Source organism: Pelobates fuscus, chromosome 7 (assembly GCF_036172605.1).
Source record: "Pelobates fuscus isolate aPelFus1 chromosome 7, aPelFus1.pri, whole genome shotgun sequence".
Lineage (NCBI taxonomy): Eukaryota > Metazoa > Chordata > Amphibia > Anura > Pelobatidae > Pelobates > Pelobates fuscus.
This window is the reverse complement of record NC_086323.1, coordinates 142893404-142914446: the sequence shown is the minus strand read 5'-3', so window position 1 is coordinate 142914446 and position 21043 is coordinate 142893404. Positions and strand designations below refer to the sequence as shown.

The window sequence follows — 21043 nt, the reverse complement described above, 5'->3', positions numbered from 1 at the left end:
TAGCTTTTTCTCAATTATCACGCTGGTCTTGTTGCGGCCAGCCCCACCCCACCTTCATGGTTGAGATCATTAGTCTTAATGATCTGAGCCAATACAATTGGTGAACTTGGTGAGACAAAAAGCAGGACAAATCTGGGAAAAATTAACAGTGCTGCATTAGTGTTGCATTCTTACAGTCCCAATTTTGGGGAACAACATGGAACTGTCCTCGAGCAGCACAGTGCATGCAGATCATTAAGATGTGTTCTGGTTCTTCAGCAGCGCTCTCTACATTATCCTGTAGTTTGGGGGACAGCGAGACAGGACACTTCGTTTAGGCCAAAACCGTTAAACTGGGAAATATTCTCCACTGATAGCTATTTTTCCTAGTTTAATTTTGTTTGCCCCATAACCTGCAATTTTCTTCTCTGTTTTGCACCCCAGTTGCATTTGCTATTTTGTCCACATACAATATCAAATTCAACATTAGTATTGTGTATGCATGCTGTGAAAATTGAAATACTAAATGGAACTTTGCATAAAATGACAAACAAACAGCGCTACTTCCAACTGGTAGCTATGACATCAGGGCAAAGAGAGGGTATTTCAGGTATGAAACGACTATTCACTAAAAAATACTGAAAACTAATTTGAGAAATGTAAGCTATAGTTATTATTATTAGTGTTCATATAGTTATATAGCACCAACAAAAATCTAGAATGGGGATCTGACAACAGCTAGTTGATATACTAAATACTAACAGAGGAGAGGTGAGGAAGGCCCTGCTCAAACAAGCTGACAATCTACTCATCTGGAAAATAATATCCAATTCTGCTACAGCGAAAGCGTGACTATTTTAGTATTTTTCAAATTGGTTTTACAATTCATTACAATTTTAAGTTTAGTGTAATTTTACTCACTCAACTCTGAACTATGGTAAAATCTGAACCTGCAAAATTCAGGCTAAAATAACTGAGCTGATTTTATTTTTCTCAATCTATTTGAGCCATAAATATGCAGTTTGGATTTGATTGCCCCCCAATTCAGTACACATAGAGTGCATTAACTCCACTGTGTTCATTGTGACCAAACACTACAGGAAATCAACTTTCTGAGCAAGTAGGAAGTGCTTCATTCGGGCAGCGCACTGCACATGCGCATACCTACCCGGCCGTCGCTATCTTGGTACTGCGCATGCGCGGGGGAGTTTCCCTCATGGTAACCGTGAAACCCGTGTCATAACACGTGCCTATTACTGCGGGGAGCTTTGCGGGGCTCACTTTCCATCCCTATGAGCAAATGACACCGTTTAATAAACCTGGCGTGCTTTAGATAAATTCTGGCTGCTTTCTACGTGTTTCTCGCAAAGGATACCGGAACTTGTAGTTTTCATTACCAGCTCTCCTCCTTATTTCCGGGTCAGGGGTGGTAAGGTAAGGACAGTAATGTAGTGTCATCCTCATTGTCACCACTAGGTGGCAGGCTGAGCTGTGTAAGGATTTAATGAAAGAGGAGTTTGCTAAAAAAGCAAAGGGAATAATATTTGCAGCCATAGCCTGTCTGTTTGTCACCTGCTATCAGTGTGTAGACTGGCTAGGCTTCCAGTTCCTCCATGTGTCCTGGCCACATTTACTTGTAGATACTGATGGCATGTTCAGGAAGAGATCCCTCTTATAGTATGCAGCTTTCAATAGCTGCAGAAGAAATATTAGGTAAAATAACACTCAGAGCACTATAACCACTACAGTCCTTTGAGTGCTCTAGCGCTGTCGTAGTGCAATTTGCCACACTGTTTAAAGGCCCACGAGAGTGCCCTGTATCCGGGGAACTGGGGTCAGCACAGATAGCGTATGATTATACGCGCTTGAACTGTGAGTGGGCAGTAGGACCCTGGAGAGAGTGCTTGGGTACCAGTCCATGGGCCAGCTTGACCATTATGGGCATTACCAGTGTTGCGAGTTGCATTACTGGTGACAACCCCCCATAGTGCACACCAACATGTCCCCATATCATACCTTTACCAGCATCACGGTGGCCACCCCCTTGCTTCCTGTCTTAAAATAAAATAAATTAATATAATGTAGTAGAGTATGTATTTTTTTTTCTTTTCACAAAAAATTGCCACTTTTGTAAATTAACTTTGTCACAAACTTCTGGCTGTCAATCAGATAACCGTTATGTTACTTGCTGGTTTGGTTAGCTCAGTGGAGCTAAACTCAAGAGGAAGCAATTGCACAGAGCACCGGTATTGCAAAGACTTCATTACAATGTCTGTGATTGGACAGCCACAGAATGTCTGGGCTTGCATAGGAAGAAGAGGAGAAATACTGCTTTTGCAAACTGTTTTTAGATATTCCCCCAATGAGAAATTAAATGCATGCAAGTTTTCATTTGGGGTATATCTACTAATTGATTTTTATTTATTTTGTATTTGGGCAGTGGAGAGTCCCTTTAAGACACCTGTCTGTGTAGCGTGTAGACCCCTAGGCTTTAATAGTGACATATTTGCCTTTTTTTTTTTTTAACCAAATTATTTATTTTTATTTAGGCTGAATATAGAATGCATCACAGAGCTTCTCTTTCAGTCTGCCCTACGCTATGGCGTTCTATACCATGCCAAAAGGCTGAGCTGCGACTGGACTTTACTCTCTCATGTGGACAGTCATTTCGGTTAGTAGTATTTTCTTTTTGACGTTGGGAAAATGAATTTAACTTGTATGTATGATGTCTGATATCACGGGTAATAAAGAAGCCCTTGCACAGGACCCTCTCTATGTTAGTTCTGCTACTGGCATATCAAGTTAGTATGTGTAGTGTGTATGTGTGTGTTGATGTCTTAGTGCATGTATGTCAGTTATGTATGAGCAGCAGTGTGTGTTTGTAACCGTGTGGGTATCAGCCAGGGCCAGATTAAGAGCCCAGTGGGCCTGGTGCTGACAATTATGATGGGCAAAATTACAGAATCTTATCAACCAAAAACAGTAAAACAGTTATACCTCTCAAGCGTCATGTATCTGATGGAGATGGTATTGGAGGGAAACTCAAAGGATGCAGCTATAAGAAAACACATACTCTATGCTAATCTCTCTAATTTATGCTTTCATCTTTCAAGTGAATCCATACGCCCTAATAGCAGTGTCCAGTGAAGCAGGAAGTCAACGGGCGGGGTAAAATGGTGGGCCACTGACGCAAATCACGTGACCAGAACTGCCCAAAAAGGGGGCATGTCTGTCCAAAGAATTGGAAGGCCAGCCTGGGATCAGTGTCCCCATGTCACCCAGTCCCCTAGTCTCCCAGTGTCTCAGTGTTCCTCGTGTCACTAGGATACTAGAGGACACTGAGAGACATGGGGACACAGTGATACATGGGGACACTGAGACACTTGGGGACACTGAGACATGTGGATGGAGACATGGGGACACAGACATTTGGGGACACTGGGAGACATGGGGACACTGAGACATGTGGAGACACAGACACTAGGGACACAGAGACATGGGAACACAGACACTGGGAGACTTGGGGACACATGGGGATACTGAGACACTAGGGACAATGGCTGGGAGACATGGGGACACTGGGAGACATGGAGACACTGTGTCCCTAGTGTCTCAGACACAGTTTGGGGACACTGAGATATATTGGGACACTAGGGACACTGGCTGAGGGACTTAGGGACACTGGAAGACATGGGGACACAGACACTGGGAGCCATGGGGAAATAGAGACACTAGGGACACTGGCTGGGAGACATGGGGATACTGGGAGACATGGAGACACTATTTCCCTAGTGTCTCCGTGTCCCAGTGTGTATCCTAATGTTTCTATGTCTCACAGCGTCCCCATGTCTCTCAGTGTCCCCATGTTTCCCAGTGTCCCCAAGTGTCTCATTGTACCCAGGTCTCCTAGTGTCTCAGTGTCCCTATATCTCCCTGCTGCCTTTCCCCTCATCCCTCACTTCCCGCTGTAGTCTGTTTCTGCAGGCTGTGAGCTGATATATCAACTCTCTGTGCTGTGTAGCTGCTCCCCGCGGATTAGTGAGTAGAGAGAGGCAGGGAGGGATATGCTGTTACTTCCTACCCCTGCCTCTCTCCACACACAGTGATCCCTACTGGCTCGTGCTGGTATTGCAGGGTAATCTCTGTTTATACTGAGAAAAATATCTGCATTTGTATTGCCAGTATTACTGCAATATCGTCACGGCTAGGCAGCCTCAAATACCGTCTGTGCCGGTAAAATACCAGTCAGGTGGCAAACCTAAGAGTAGTGTGTAAAAAAAAATATATATATATTTATTTATTTATTTTTTAAATGAGCCTATTCCATGGGCTTGGGCCTGGGCCTGGAGTTGCAGCTCCATCGGCCCCTATGTTAATCCGGCCCTGGTAGCAGCATATATGTTTGTAACAGTCTGGGTAATAGCAGTGTGTGTACAGTCTGGCAAGCAGTATGTGTAGCTGTGTGTGCCTGTAATGTATGAATTACCCATTGTATCTTAATCCTTTTCCTTCTCCTGCCACTAGCCAGTCATCTCCCCTCTGCTTCCAGGAGGTCACTGTGCTCAGTTTGAGAGCGCAGTGCCAAGAGCAGATCAGGCTCCCTCAGACTGTATACAGCGATCCCAGGATCCAGCAGAGAGCGGGCCATGAGATAGGGAGGGAAGGGACCTTTAAGAGGCAGAGCAGGCAACCCCCTCAGACATGCACCTGTAGGCTGGTGTCTACTCTGCCTAATGGGAAATCCTGCCCGGACCATGATCCTCTGCCTGCAACAATGTAAAATGTATATGGCCATTTAAGCAGGGAATAAAGCCGTTTTATAGCCATTTACTAAACTGGGTATTGTGAAGAATTGGCAAGTGAAATGCAACTTTTAGGGCACACAGTCAAGCTGAAAAAACTTGGGATAAAAAACAAACAAAAAAAATCGCAATTTGGCTATTTTGACCTAAAATTTTTAATACTCCCGTCAGTTCTGTGCAATCCCAGTTTAATAATTAAAGCAAATCTGTCACCTACAAGGGTCTTTCAGCTGAAGGGATATCCTGTACTTATTTGAAGTTCTCACTCGCAAGTACTGCTGTCTAACGTCTTCAGCTCCTGGCACTTCATTTGCCACATCACCGCTTTACAGCTTTACCGCTTTTATGAATGCGCAACAGTACAACCCTGAGGTCTATGGGCGATCCCTCCTTAGATCAACTCTCATGACAGGCGCTGATGTTCTTCTATGCATGTGCAAGAGTGCAGCACAAACGCCTATAGGGGATCCCATAAGGCCGCAGGATCATCCTTCCCCTTTTTGTTAAGTTTTGTCAGTTTTACGCTGGAACATAAATTAAGTGGTTCCTGTTTTGTCTCTATTAAGAAAAGTTGTCCCTATTATATGTTTAGTTTTACTGGAATTTCAATGGATATCTATCACAGTAAATATGCGTGTTTAATAATTATTTTATTTTTATGACATTCTCAAACGATAAAGCCATGACAGCTTCTTTAACCGCTGATGGCACTTCTCCATGTTTGTTTACTATATACTTGAAGATTAGCAGGGGGAGGATGTAGCTTACTGTAAGTGAAAGATGCTTGCGCTCCACATACAAAAATTAGATTACTGACTGTAATGTCACATCTGGTTTTGATGTATCATAATAATTGGCTCTGAATATTGACAGAAAAATTGATTGTACTTAGTTGTAAATAAACACAAGATCATCCTTTGTAATTGAATCCTCAGGTGGAAAGAATGGAGTCCTGGGTTCTGGACTGGAGTATTACATGGGCGCATTTGGACTCTCACCCAGACTGAGGAACATATCTGGTACACTATGTATACTAAGGAATGCTGTCCTGGGGAAGATGCAGATGCATCGAGTGCAACAGCAGCGTTGAAAAAAAGACAGAAAAGCATAAAGAAAATAGTGCCCTGCTCACCTCCCAAAATTCTAAAAACAGAACATATTAAAGAAGAAAAGGGGATTGTGGAAGATTTTGATAAATTTGTTGGTGGAAACGACTGCAAGAAAGATGAGGAGTTGCTACGAGATTACTTCCAGTTGGATGTGAGCTTGAAGGAGCTTTATCTGCTGTGGGGCAAATCAGACCCAAACTTTGCAAAAGTAGCACAGGACTTCCCAGGTAATGAAATCTAACTTAAAGACACTCTGGGCAAGTAGCACTTTATCATAGGATACGATCACTGCAGTATGCATGGAAATCCTTGCTACCTTGCTGATGCTGGCAATGCCCCAGTGGGTCAACTGGCTGTGGCCTGAGCTCAGTGAGGCCCATACAGCAAAGATTGCATTTTCCCCAAAGGGAAAAAGCATGACCTCAATCATTGAATATAAGTGGGGGGGAGTGCCTTTTTTTGCACTACGCACATATACATAGCCCTCTACCTGTTGTTCCCCCTTTTTCTTTGCTGCGGTGGAGCTTCTACAGCAAGTTCTTCAAAGATTATTAAGCAGCACAGGCACTTGTGATTTTCCTACATTGGGGTCAGATCAATATTCTCTACTAAACAGTGAGTGACTAAACAGCTTAGTAGTGAAATTGGATTTAGGACGCACAATCCCCAGGTAGCATAAATACCATTGTCTACAGTGTTCCTTTAAGCAAAAGACTGGTCTATTGGTATGGTTAATTGAATAAAACAATTTCCAATCACAAGTTGGACTGATCTCCTCAGCATAGTGATTGGTTACAAGACACATATGTGAACCAATTTTCAGGAGAAATAAGGTATTCCACTCAAATAAACAAAAATTGAAATTTACCTATACCTTTTCAGTTTTCAGTAGACATGGAAACCTCCCTCCAGATTCAGCGGTCCATTACTACAATGTTGTGGACACCCAAGAGGTTTAGATCGGAACAACCATACTCCTACCCTACCACAGCATGGGCAGTAAAATCATGTTACAAAAACTTGGTTAACAAAACTTTTTACACTACTAGCTCCAATAGGTACTCTACATGCAGTAAATCTAGACCCATAAACAGATCCCTAGATGTCAAGGGAGATCACAAACCACTAGGGATGTGAATGGGCAAAAGTGTAGGTTCGGTTCGGCAATTTGGGACTTTGGCATTACCCTAACCCTACCCCCCAACCCTAACCTAAGGGGAAAGTTGGGGTTGTGGTTAGGAGTAGGGTTGGGGTTAGGGTTAGATTCCTGTCATTATTCCCATAATTTTCCCTCCACTTCCAAAATTCTGCACTTCAGCTATTCGGACATTCGGAAGCATCCGAATGTCTGAATTGCCGAAAAACGAATTGCACATGTCTACAAACCACTTTCATTTGTTTAACGATGGTAATATGGTACCGTTCCCGACAATGCAGGTAGAATTTTCGTTAATGCCCCAATATATCTTTACTTGCAGTTTAAGGGTCTGCTTTTAAAATATCTTGACTGGCATAAGCATTTACGGTCGTCCCTTGGTTGCAAAAAATATTTGAACGGTGCTGGTAAAGCGCTACAAAACCTAAAACCTAAAAAAATATAATTTTATAATGATCTCTTATGGGACACAGAAGATGTTAAAAGAGGCTTCATGCAACAATGGGAGAGGGATTGTGGGGTGTCATATACTGTTGAGTGGATCAGACTTCTTAACTGTCTAAAAGGAATCACTTGGTGCAGCAACCATATAGAGGCACACTCAAAATTCAGATTTCTCTGGTATTGGACACCTGGCAGACTACATAGGATATACAATTCAATTAACCATCTTTGTTGGCATTGTCAAGCACACACAGGAACACCAGTTTACATTTGGTGTGCCTACCCTTGTATCCAGCCTTTTTGGACGTGGTCCAGAACCAAATTAATTCCCTTTGCCGAATATCTCTGGCACTAGATGTCAGGATTTTTAACTTCCCCCCTCTTATCTCACTTTCACAAAAAGGGCACTATGTTGTGCTCGCGGCGAAACATCTCATAGCTTCAAAATGGAAAAGCCACAAAATTCCTACTATTTAAGAATAAGCTATTAATTAATAGCTAGGTTGAAAAGGAACCGCATTTATAAGGTCATGGCCACTTTTAATGGACCCCTGGCAGGAACAACACATCAAATAAACATACCGTTGCTCGCTAATCTGTGTTCCTCTTCCCAAATTCACACATGAAATTCATTCACCAATTCTAACTAGACAATGCTGATATAAACTCACAATGTCTACTCCACTCACTAACAGGCCCGGAATGTTAAAAGTTTATTCATTCTGATATTTCATGCCCTGATGTCACTACATCCTGCTTTCTTTTGGTCTACTATGTGAATCCTTCCGTGCACTAGGTGTTCTTTTATTAGTATTTGTGTTTAATTTGTATGTTTTTTTTTGTCCAAACGTCATGAAGTTGTTGGGACTATTTCAGAGTTTCATTCATTATATAACTCTTTAAACCAACCCTCAGTCTACCAATAGGCCACTATTTCATGATACTTGAACACAGGTGGTATGATAAACTACTTATTTGTTTGTTTGAGACATTTGTGCAATGCTAAGCACTCATTTATTAAGGCCATTTCCTTTAACACTGTTATCTGCAATGTAGAGCTGATTAGACTCTCTTACTGCTAGGTATCCGTGTGCTGCGGCAGGACCCCACTGAATGTCTCTTTTCATTTATCTGCACATCTAACAACCACATCTCTCGCATCACTGGCATGATTGACAGAGTCTGCAGCTCCCTGGGCAGACACTTAGGACAGCTGGACTCGGAGATCTACTGTGCATTCCCCACTCTGCAGGCTCTGGCAGGCAAGTAGAATAAAAGGTCTGTTTATGTTGACTAGAGATCATAGGAGCTCCCATCTCCAATAACACAGCTAGAGGGTCATAGCTGGGCATCCTAGCTGCAGCAGGTTTTTTTTTGTTTGTTTGTTTTTTTTGAAACCCACATTTATAGCATTGTAGAATGTATTATTATTATTATTATTATTATGCAATTTATATAGCACCATCAAATTCCGCAGCGCTTTACAATGGGTGGACGAACAGATATGTAGTTGTATCTTTTTATTTTCTCCACACGTCTCATCCTTCTCCTCCACACCTTATATCGTCAAAGAAAGTGTAATCTATGAGCAATAAACAACAGACTCAAATGTTTATTGCTCATAGATTACACTTCTTAATTTTTATTCATTCCCAAGTGTTTCTATAGACAAAGGAGGAATTAGAAATTACTACTTATATGGCTGGGGAAAACTGACTTATAGAGGGAGTTTTTCTTTTTTTCTCTTTGTGTGCAAGTCTCTTCATAACCTATGCAAGAGAATCTTCTTCATCCTTCTCTTTGACAGGTTTGAGGTTTTGAGGTAGGATGGGGTAGATTGGAATTAGAGTGTACCAGGAAGAAACTTGTCATTGGAATGAATGAGACATTACAGGGCAGCATAACAACTAACAATGGATTTACAATACATATAGAGTTTGAAACTTTTAGATAATCCTAAATCCTTTTTGTTTGGTTTGTGGGGGCCAATTTAAAAACCACTAGTCTACAGTACAGTTCCTGCTGTGTTAACTATCACTGTTTTTTGTTTGTGTATATTAGAGAGTGACACTGAAGCCAAGTTAAGAGATCTCGGCTTTGGTTACAGAGCAAAGTTTGTCAGTGAGAGTGCACAAACTATCCTGTCCAAGTATGGCCCAGATTGGTTGGAAAGGTTGCGTATCCTACCCTATGAGGAAGCAAAGTCAGCACTATGCACCCTGCCAGGGGTGGGAGCCAAAGTGAGTACAGATTGCTATATATTGATCTAATCACCAATTAAAATAGTTATTTATACTCAAATGTTTTGTGTTGTGAAGATTCCTTGCCTGAAAGAACCTGTACACATTGTTTATTGCAAGATGTAAAGACGTTTTAACACTTTAAAAACAGAGATATGAGAGATGCTCATTTTCTGTTGACTGCAGATTGATATTATTGGCTACATCATTAAAGGACCACTCTAGTGCCAGGAAAGCATACTCGTTTTCCTGGCACTAGAGTGCTCTGAGGGTGCCCCCACCCTCAGGGACCCCCTCCCGCCCGGCTCTGGAAAGGGGAAAAGGGGTAAAACTTACCTTTTTCCAGCCCTGGGCGGGGAGCTCTCCTCCTCCTCTCCGCCTCCGTTCCTCCCCGTCGGCTGAATGCGCACGCGCGGCAAGAGCTGCGCGCGCATTCAGCCGGTCACATAGGAAAGCATTCATAATGCTTTCCTATGGACGCTTGCGTGCTCTCACTGTGATTTTCGCAGTGAGAATCACGCAAGCGCCTCTAGCGGCTGTCAGTGAGACAGCCACTAGAGGAAATAGGGGAAGGCTTAACTAATTGATAAACATAGCAGTTTCTCTGAAACTGCTATGTTTATAAAACAATTAGTTAACCCTAGCTGGACCTGGCACCCAGACCACTTCATTAAGCTGAAGTGGTCTGGGTGCCTAGAGTGGTCCTTTAACTGTGTACATCAAGCATGTCAAACTCAAAGACTAGCACGGGCAAAATAAACAAGGTTTAAGTTTATGTGAGCCGCAACAAAACACAAAAACGTAAATTTTCATAGAAACGTAGGTTTAGTTAAAATAAAAAAGTATAAAATAGGGGGCGGGGCCAAGTTAGCAAACCGAGCAGACGCATGTAAGCATGGCTCCTGCCTTACTAGCCAATCTCATGCAGATATTCGCCAAACTTGACAAATTAAGCAAACCGGGGCGCACTACCTGCTTCAGGAGTGACCTGGTGATCATCCCGATATCTGAACTGAACGCTTTGGTGACCAGGAGCCCAAGATGGACAGCCGCGGCCTACTGGTGGTGAAATCGGGGAGAGACGGCCGCTCTCCTCGCCTAAACATCAGAGGTACGGACTCACAAATGCCCTATCCCCCCCCCTGGACCGGCGGGGGTCATCCCGGTCCAACCCTGAGGGGAAAACTACCTGCCCGGGCCTCAGGGGTAGAACCCAACGGGCAGCGAGAAGCAGCGCAACCAGGCAACATGGCCGCCGCCACGTGTGCTCAGGGCATGGAGCAAACTGACCTCGAGGCCAGGCTGGATGCACTATTCACCAGGTTCTGGAGGACAATAGCTATCCGGGAGCAAAGGGCCAAGGCACACAACATCGCTACTATAGAACAGGCGAACCCCAGGCACAAGCGCACGCCTCCTCCTGCAATCGGGGCTCGCAAACGGCGCCGGGGATGGCACATTGTAAGAACTCGAAAGCCCAAGCAACTAACACCGTCATCGGCGGCAACCCATCCACGTAAGTGCCCAAAGAAAATAAACTTAACTGAGCAACTACCACAATCAAGGACCGGACATGGCGGAGGGACCCCAAGCGGACCGCACCGCAACATCTTAACCGATGCCAGCATGAGGCAAATCTTCGCCCGGGCATACCCCGGAGGAAACAAAGCCACCTGCAGTACGTCGCCTCACACAGAATCCCCCACGCTAACAGATCCGCCTTACCGGAATGGGACTCTGACCTCGCCGCAGCAAACACCTCCAGTGCCGCACAGAGTGTCTGGCAACATCATAGCATCCCACAGCACCTAAACAGCTTCAACAGCCCTCCGAGCGCCGGCATCGGCTGACACGCCACAAGACTGGTCACCAGCCACACTAAGCTGTTATCTATGTGGCCACCGTAAACTGCCTGCGCTACTGTGTCACTAACCCACGGGTATAAATGGTGCAAGACCTACTTTAAGCAACAAGCACGGACACACGGGGACTCAGTGACTTATATACCCTCCAAGCTTATGTTTTTGACTCTCTCAGTGAGGCATTTCCCTCTACAGCTCGCAACACACATATTGGACAGTAACTAATATCGGCATCTTAAATTGTGAGACAAACCTGTCCCTAATAATATGTCTTTTCTTTTAAGTTACGTGACCTAAGACCACATGAGCCTGTTCTATGTATTTAAAATCATTATTGTTACCTTTTTTTATTTTTATTTTTTATTTATTTTATTATTCTTAAGTAACTACTCCTAGTACGGGCCTGGGCATCACCTAACCTACCTGCACGCATATGTATAGCTATTAGCAGTAAGGGGCAGGGAAATTCCAGTGGAATCTACAAAGCAGAGGCTAGCTACTAGAATTCAGCTTGTTTACATTTAATCGACTGTACCAAAGTTTACTTTGCATTACTTTTTGTTTTATTCATGCTTTTACTTGACATAACTTTATAGCAAGACTCAGGGCCTAGGACGTGACGCAGGCAAGAATTAGAGCAAATATCATTATGTCAGACACCTGAGCTTGTACATGTCTGTAATTATTTTATTTCAATGTCAGTTTGCATACCCGTTCTTGTCTACTTTTCTACGCTGACGGTTGCATGTTCACTGACATAGCTACTACTTCGCCTGAAACCAAGCTTGTATGTTAAAGATAAAAATTGTGCAGTCGTAACTTATGTTTGCTATACCAGAACCGCCGGCACCTGCTGTTGTGGCAGTAACGGCAAGTTTGTAATTTCTATGCACACCAAAATAAAGAATTTAAAAAAAGTATAAAATAAAAAAAAGGCATCCCCCTCTATTTAACCGCAGCTCCCTCATCTACTAAGCCCCAGCCCCCCCTCTATACTAAATCCCAGGCCCCCCTCTCTGTTTAAAAAAACCCCAATATTAGCCAACAAGCAGACTCCACTCACATTGCCGCTGCCAATATGTGACTTTATAGTCCGGCCTCTGGTATACCCCCAATTGCGCCGTCCAAATCCTGTGCCAAAGCAGATCCCCCCGCTACTCCTCGAAACCCTGTGAAGGTGGAGCACGTTGACGTCACTCCAGGTCCTCCACTGTCCAGCCGCGGCCATCGCAACACTGAGAGACACACTCACTGACAGACACACGCACTGACAGACACACACTCACTAACACACACACTCAATGACAAACACACACACTCACTGACAAACAAACACACACACTGACAGATGGACACACACTGACAGACACACAGTCACTGACAGACACACTGACATTTACACATTCTTGCACACACTCCCAAATATTTAATATATTGCTCCCTAACTTTGGGAGCTGATGTGGGGCTACTCCCTGGGGTCTCCCCTCCTGTTACTCACTGCTTCCTCACGCGCACAGTTTAGTAATGATGTCATGTTCCGGCACCCAGCATCACTACAGAGGGTGTGCGTGAGGGAGCAGTGAGGAGCAGAAAGAGCAGACTGAGCTCCCTCGCTGCCGCCAGCTCCTCTCCAACCGTAAATGTTAGCAGAGTAGGCACCTGCAATGTGGGGAGAGCAGGTGCCTACTCTGCCTTAACAGTAAGGATGTCAAACTCACGGCTCAATGGGCCGCAAAGATATTCATTGTGGGCCGCAAGTTTGACATGCTTGGTGTACATCGATACATCTATTTTGTCTTCTGTCATTTTATCTGTTAAAGTTTTTTCCTATTCAGAAGACTGAATTAAAAAAAAAAAATAAGATATGTATATTGTTCACTCAATCTTCTGAATGGAGAGCTAGTGATAGGCTGAGAATATCATCTGACACTCTTAGCCTATCAGCAGCACCCAGTCCTGATTGAAGCCTTGGACCTCTGAAGGACGTAGCTGGGCAACATTAATAAGCACCATTTCTAGGGGGGCAGAGCCAGCAGCCAGATGTGCAGACGTGCATCTAAGGAGCTCCCAGAGAAACAGCTCTTACCTGTTAAAAGACGGGGTCAATCCTTGTCCCACTACCCCCAAAGAACGGGATACGTCAGCTTAAACGATGGGCCGCAAAAACAAAAAATACAAACCAGAAAAACCACCGGCATCTGCCGATATCGGAGAGCTATTTCGGAAGTCTTGGGAATTCTATGCACCCGGCAGGTGAGAGAACCTGTATCCGCAACGCCCACAGCCACCACGAGCATCCTGGTGATGGAGGGTACGCTGAGAGGCCTTCTGGCCGAACTCCGGCGCAACATCGCGGCCGACATAAGCCAGTTCCGCGAGGAGATCAGCGGGATGTCAGCTCGTCTCCACGAAGCAGAGCTGAACACAGCTGCACATGACACCCAACTCACTGCCCTGGAGCACACAGTACAGGCGTTGCAACACAAACAACGCCATTGCCCTAGACCGCATGGTGGTAATGGAGGATAGGAGGAGGTGGAACAATGTGAAGGTGAGAGGCTTACCGGATGTCATTACTGCTGCCGAAATTCCTCACTTCTTCCGAAGACTGCTACAAAACCTCTTCCCAGCCAAACAAGCTAAAACTATGCTGCTGGACAGCTGCTATATGATTCCGGCTTCCCCTAAGGCCAATGTGGGGTCCAACATGGATGCCATGATCCGTTTCCTGAACAGGCTAGACCGCCTTACCTTTATGGTCGCCGTGTGCAACACATCTCCATATCGATTTGAAGACCACGACCTAACGTTCTACCCGGACTTATCCAAATTGACACTAGATTGGAGAAGATTCCTGCGTCCTCTGACTAAGGAACTTTCCACTCACAACAAATCATAGAAATGGGGTACCCCACGTTGCCTGATCATCACCAGGTAGAGTGGGACTTACAAAGTCACGCAAGCTTCAGAAATAAAAAGCACCCTTCAGCAACTTGGCCTGCAGGCAGCACCCGGGGAACTACACCCTACACAGGCAACGTTACAGCGGAGAACCTGGGACCCTGACAGAATCCAACCGTTTATACCGGCCGCACAGAAGGGGAATCCTGCGACAGCTGCGATACCATGAGCGCCCAGCGGGCACCCTGTCTTTTCCAACTGTTTATATACATTGTTATGTTGCTTTGTTTCCATGTCTTTTTCCACAACTGTTTCTTGAATAACTTAATTTAGAGCGTCCACAGATTACTAAGCGGCTTAGCTGTACCTTCTGGCAAGTGGGACTTACACCCCCACATATTCCTAACCCCTCAGCCCACTACAGGTCTGCACTACCTTGCAATCTTCCCCCAGCCTAAGTGGGTGCCAGCTTCTGATCACTGTACCCTGGCATAAGTGCCACTGACCCTACCTGCAGTTTGCAGAGGCAGCTCGCACTCTCTACCCAGACACAACACGTTGATATGTCCATAATTTACACTATCTGAGAGAGAAGCGCATCTCACTACATTAACTCCTACATAATTTACTTATATGTTAAAACACCTGCCCCGTTCTACAAAATCCCTGCACCCCACACACACTTACAGGTAGACAGTCATACACACAGTTACAGGCATACAGACAATCACACACAGTTACAGGCAGACAGTCACACACACACACACAGTCACATGCAGACAGACACATATACAGTCACAGGCAGTCACACACACAGTTGCAGGCAGACAGTTTTACACACACACACACACAGTCAGTTACAGGCAGTCACACACACACGGTCACAGGCAGACAGTCACACACATATAGTTACAGTCACACACACACACACAGTTACAGGCAGACAGTCACAGACAAACAGTCACACACACGGTTACAGGCAACATTACACAGTCACAGGCAGACAGTTACACACACAAAGTCACATGCAGATAGTTGCACACACAGTTATAGGCAGACAGTTACACATATAGTCAGTTTCAAGTAGTCACACACAGTCGTAGCCAGACAGTCACGCACACAGTTACAGGCAGACAGTCACATGTACAGGCAGACTCACACACAGTCATAGGCAGTCACACACACACACACACACACACAGTTACAGGCAGTTACACGCACACACAGTTACAGGCAGGCAGACAGTCTCACACACACATAGCCACAGGCAGCCATACACACACAGGCACAGGCAGACAGTCACACACACACACAGACAATTACAGGCAGTCACACACACACAGTTACAGGCAGGCAGACAGTCACACACACACACACGCAGGCAGACAGTCACACAGACACAGACAGTCTTACAGGAAGACTGTAAATGTGTCACACAGACACATTTACAGGAAGACAGTCACACACACATATATACACAGTTACAGGCAGGCAGACAGTCACACACACTCTCTCTTACTTACAGACAGTGTGGGCTGGAGTAGGAGTGGATTCACTGAAGTCCTTCCCTGGATCCTTTTAGTTGGAGAAGCAGGAATTCCTGCTTGCTTTACCTCTTTACCTCCATGTGCAGCAGAAACAGCAGCGGGTAAGGGCTGCATTAAATAAACACAAAAATAATTCAGCGCTAGTAATCACAAAATTAGTCAAGGTAGGCAGCAACCCAAATGAAGGAAAACCCCTCGGGTCCTTCGGTGGATAGATATAAAAGGATATGGAAGGGCTGCGCCAAATAAGGGTAGATAGTCCAGTAAAGTATTGCTAGGGTGCCAATAGATGGTCTAGGATACTTGATAGAGTTCCTCTGTGGATGCGTATTCAAGAGAGCTATGGCCAGATCTGGTGTGGTTTGCGTACAGCGGTATAATCCCCGCTTATGGCATATGTATGGAGGGGGTCTCCGTCAACACCGTCTGGTAGTCCAGAACTCGGAAAAGAAAGACAGAAAGCGACAATAGTGCTCTCAATTTTGATGTGGTTCAGTGTGCAGATAAGTAGAGGTAAAAAACTCACATTTGAGGGAGCTATGGCCAGCTCTGGTGTGGATAGCGTACAGCAGTATAATCCCCGCTTATAGGATATGTAGCGGCGATACGTCCGTCAGCACCGTCTGGTGATCCAAGGCTCCAATATAGAAGAATAAAAAGCAGCAATAGTGCTCTCAATTGTGATAGGTTAAGAGAGTAGTAGAGGAAATAAAATAATACTCAAAAAAAAACTTTTATTGATCTAAAATACACAATAAAATACAGAATTAATCATTAATTCTGTATTTTATTGTGTATTTTAGATCAATAAAAGTTTTGTGATTACTTAATTCTGTATTTTATTGTGTATTGTAGATCAATAAAAGTTTTTTGGCTACTTTATTGTACCAATCCTCTTTTTATTGCACTGTCTATGCACTGTAAACTTTTTTTTTTTTTTTTTTTTACCTATTCCTGGCATTTTAACCTCTCCTGGTTACTTTTACTTCCACTGGCCATTTTAAAGTTCCAGTACTGCAAGAAATCCTAGGTGGGGATCATACCACCAGCGCCTATCCATAGAGCAGTACCTCTGCTCTATCTTTGTGAGTATTATTTTATTTCCTCTACTACTCTCTTAACCTATCACAATTGAGAGCACTATTGCTGCTTTTTATTCTTCTATATTGGAGCCTTGGACGGTGCTGACGGACGTATCGCCGCTACATATCCTATAAGCGAGTGATTATACCGCTACATATCCTATAAGCGGGATTATACCGCTGTACGCTATCCACACCAGAGCTGGCCATAGCTCCCTCAAATGTGAGTTTTTTACCTCTACTTATCTGCACACTGAACCACATCAAAATTGAGAGCACTATTGTCGCTTTCTGTCTTTCTTTTCCGAGTTCTGGACTACCAGACGGTGTTGACGGAGACCCCCTCCCTACATATCCCATAAGCGGGGATTATACCGCTGTACGCAAACCACACCAGAGCTGGCCATAGCTCTCTTGAATATGCATCCATAGAGGAACTCTATCAAGTATCCTAGACCATCTATTGGCACCCTAGCAATACTTTACTGGACTATCTACCCTTATTTGGCGCAGCCCTTCCATATCCTTTTAAGGGCTGCATTAAGCTTTGCCCCTGCTGCCGGTTTGGCCCCGCCCCATACTCTTCTTAGCCCCGTCCCCACTTTCATTTTGTGCGGCCAGTTCAGCTGGTCTCTGCATGTGTGAGCTGTGCCGGCTGCCTGGCACCCCAGCTGCCATGGGGCACTGTGTGGCGCACAATTCACACATCCCCCTCCAGCTCCCAGACCAGGGTCATGGCACGCCCCTATCTGGTGGCACCCGGGGCGGCCCGCCCTCCCCTTAGTACGCCACTGGAGATGAGTAAATCGCAATACTTTAAATTGAAAACATCATGTATCTTTATTATATATGTTGTATTCAATGTGTTGAATGTGGGATAGCCACAGTTACTAGTTGCTACACAGTTATTTCTATAACAGGTTCGCTTTAGCAGTTTAACGCACTTAGGTGCCCAGGACCTCCTTGCCCCATTGCACTTCATTGCGTTGAAGTTGTAAGGGTGTTTGGAGTGTCCCTTTAAGGAACATTACCCGATGTTATGCCTACTATACATTAGTGGTACCTGGCAGATATTTATTTTCCTGTTCATAAATCTACCGAATTTCACATATATATGTATTACATGTATACAAGTCCTCTAACTTTAGAAATGTCAACTTGTGGCATGTTTTCCTAACTATGTAGATTCTCGCCTCTGATGATCATTACAGACAATGTCAGCCAGTCATGCTTACTCATAGAGAAGCATAACAGGGCTAGTGCGCATGTGCATCAATCGCTGACCTGCGCCAATCAGCATCCTATGATATTGATGCATTGGCTCAGTGCATCTCAGTGGCATCTCTATTGGTAGTTTTCGGCATCTTCATTAAGAACGTGAGGCTGCCGAACGTCAGCCCTTAACAGATTGCAGGACTGATCCAGTAAGCACTTCTAGTGGATGTCTGAGTGACAGCCACTAGAGGGGACCTTAGAGCACAATAAGAACACATTTTTTTCCTAAAAGGCAGTTTCTGCATCACTGAGACTGTGAGGATAATCTCTTCGCACCACAACCACTATATTAAGCTGTAGGGATTGTTGTGCTTAGTGTCCCTTTAAATATTGTCCACTACACTGTAAAACTAGTGTCCACCACAGCAGCAGCCTTTCTACATATTGTTGCTGACTACCTTGGATCCTAAGTGGTAAAGTCATTGTATCTATAATTAGAGGTTGCCAAGGAAATGTTAAACAAAACAAAGGTCTTTGGATGCTCTATCTGAAGTTTATATATTGCATAGCTAGTTTTATATACTTTTAGCAGATATTGGTGCAACTCAAACATGTATAGCCATCTTTGGTTAGGGAAGAGAAGGATGATGAAATGTGCCCAATGGGCATACATACCTGTTCTTCTATCTACCACCTATCTGCTATTTAGCATGTAAACAGAACTAGCCCCATTTCCAATCACATCTCTTCATTCACCTCTAATAACTAGAGGCAACGACAGTCTGTCAAACCTTGGTTCCCAGAAAGTTTTGTCCAGTCATGAATGCTAAAGAATAACTATTAATGCAGAGTTGGCCTGCATATTGGCTGTCTTCATGGCCAAGCCTATAATTATCCAAGCTACATTTTTCTATATACACTGCTCAAAAAAATAAAGGGAACACTTAAACAACACAATGTAACTCCAGGTCAATCACACTTCTGCGAAATCAAACTGTCCACTTAGGAAGCAACACTGAGTGACAATCAATTTCACATGCTGTTGTGCAAATGGGATAGACAACAGGTGGAAATTATAGGCAATTAGCAAGACACCCCCAATATAGGAGTGGTTCTGCAGGTGGTGACCACAGACCATTTCTCAGTTCCTATGCTTCATGGCTGATGTTTTGGTCACGATTGAATGCTGGCGGTGCTTTCGCTCTAGTGGTAGCATGAGACGGAGTCTACAACCCACACAAGTGGCTCAGGTAGTGCAGCTCATCCAGGATGGCACATCAATGCGAGCTGTGGCAAGAAGGTTTGCTGTGTCTGTCATCGTAGTGTCCAGAGCATGGAGGCGCTGCCAGGAGACAGGCCAGTACATCAGGAGATGTGGAGGAGGCCGTAGGAGGGCAACAACCCAGCAGCAAGACCGCTACCTCCGCCTTTGTGCAAGGAGGAACAGGAGGAGCACTGCCAGAGCCCTGCAAAATGACCTCCAGCAGGCCACAAATGTGCATGTGTTGGGGCGGGGCCTGACCACCGAGCCAGGCAGACGTGCCTGATACGAGCTCCTGCCGGGCGGCCACATTTCGGGGCAAAAGCAGCGGCCACTTGGCCCAAAACCACTCAGGGGTGCGCCACCCACGTCGGGGGTGCCCCCGAGAACCCAAAGATACCACCCCAGGGCCCGTCAAAGCTGGAAACACGAAGTTCTACACACGGCCTACAGAGGCTGGAACTGAGGAGCGACGGCTGCCCTCCTCGGCTTAAGAGCTTTCAAGCAGGAGCTTTGCAATTTACCCCCCCCCTTTCCCCCTTTGGACTGGCGGGGGATATCCCGGTCCCCACTGGACACAACGGCCAGGAAGGACAAGCGATCCAGCCACGAGTCACTTTGGGGCAAACGGCCCACAAGGCAGAACCAAGATGGCCACACAACATAAGCACGGAGACCGGAACACATGCACTCAGATACCCAGGTCTCCTCTGGAGACATTTGATCATCTGTGCACAAGCTTCAGAGATACCTTTTGGAGCAGAGGGGTGACATACAGCCAGGCGGAGGCAATGGTAACCGCTTGGATCCGGCCTGCTGCACGACGCAGCTATTACAGGAAGACCCCACGGGCATCCAAAATGGCTGTCCGGCAGCGCAGATACCAGCGGGCCCAACGCCGGAAGGCAAAGGCAGGCATATCGGGCGCACCCTCCCACCCGCACTCTCAAATACCTGGGACCACAAAGCAAAGGTTACAGACAGGTATCTCACCTAACCACAGTTTCGGCATCCGGCGCAAAGAAATCCGACTTTGCAAGAAGAACGATGTAACACAAGCGACGGCAAGGCAACATTCTCCAGGGGGCTCTGCTGGAGCCGGCCCCCGAAGTGATACCAGTAAGCCAAGGGGTGACAAGGGAGAAACAGAAAGGGACTTTCCAGAAGTAGGTGTCGGATGAGGCACCCTTTGTGCCACCCTACACCGGCTTTCTTGGCCCGGACTGTTCTGTGCCTTTATGATGACGAGACACTAAGACACAGAAGCCTCAGGCACATCATGTGTAATCTCTACCTCAAGGCAGGCATTTACCGGTGCTCGAGGTGATACTTGTGACTGGACTTGTCTCCAGTGGTTTAATGCCTGATGATATACTGTTATATTACTGTTGTATTAGCAATAATACTTTATGGGGTAAGCAAGGTTTAACGCTATTATCCACAAA

General features: G+C 45.1%; 1 protein-coding gene across 1 annotated transcript in view; it reads left to right on the top strand.

Annotated features, from left to right (window-relative positions):
* Nucleotides 1-1182: 1182 nt before the first annotated feature.
* Nucleotides 1183-21043, top strand: part of OGG1 (8-oxoguanine DNA glycosylase) — a 34153-nt gene continuing 14292 nt past the window's right edge. The window contains exons 1-5 of the mRNA XM_063427533.1: nt 1183-1413; nt 2529-2650; nt 5717-6117; nt 8573-8756; nt 9556-9730. Of these exons, the coding sequence (XP_063283603.1) occupies nt 2541-2650; nt 5717-6117; nt 8573-8756; nt 9556-9730 (870 nt within the window). The 5' untranslated portion in view covers nt 1183-1413; nt 2529-2540. The remainder of the gene's footprint in view (nt 1414-2528; nt 2651-5716; nt 6118-8572; nt 8757-9555; nt 9731-21043) is intronic.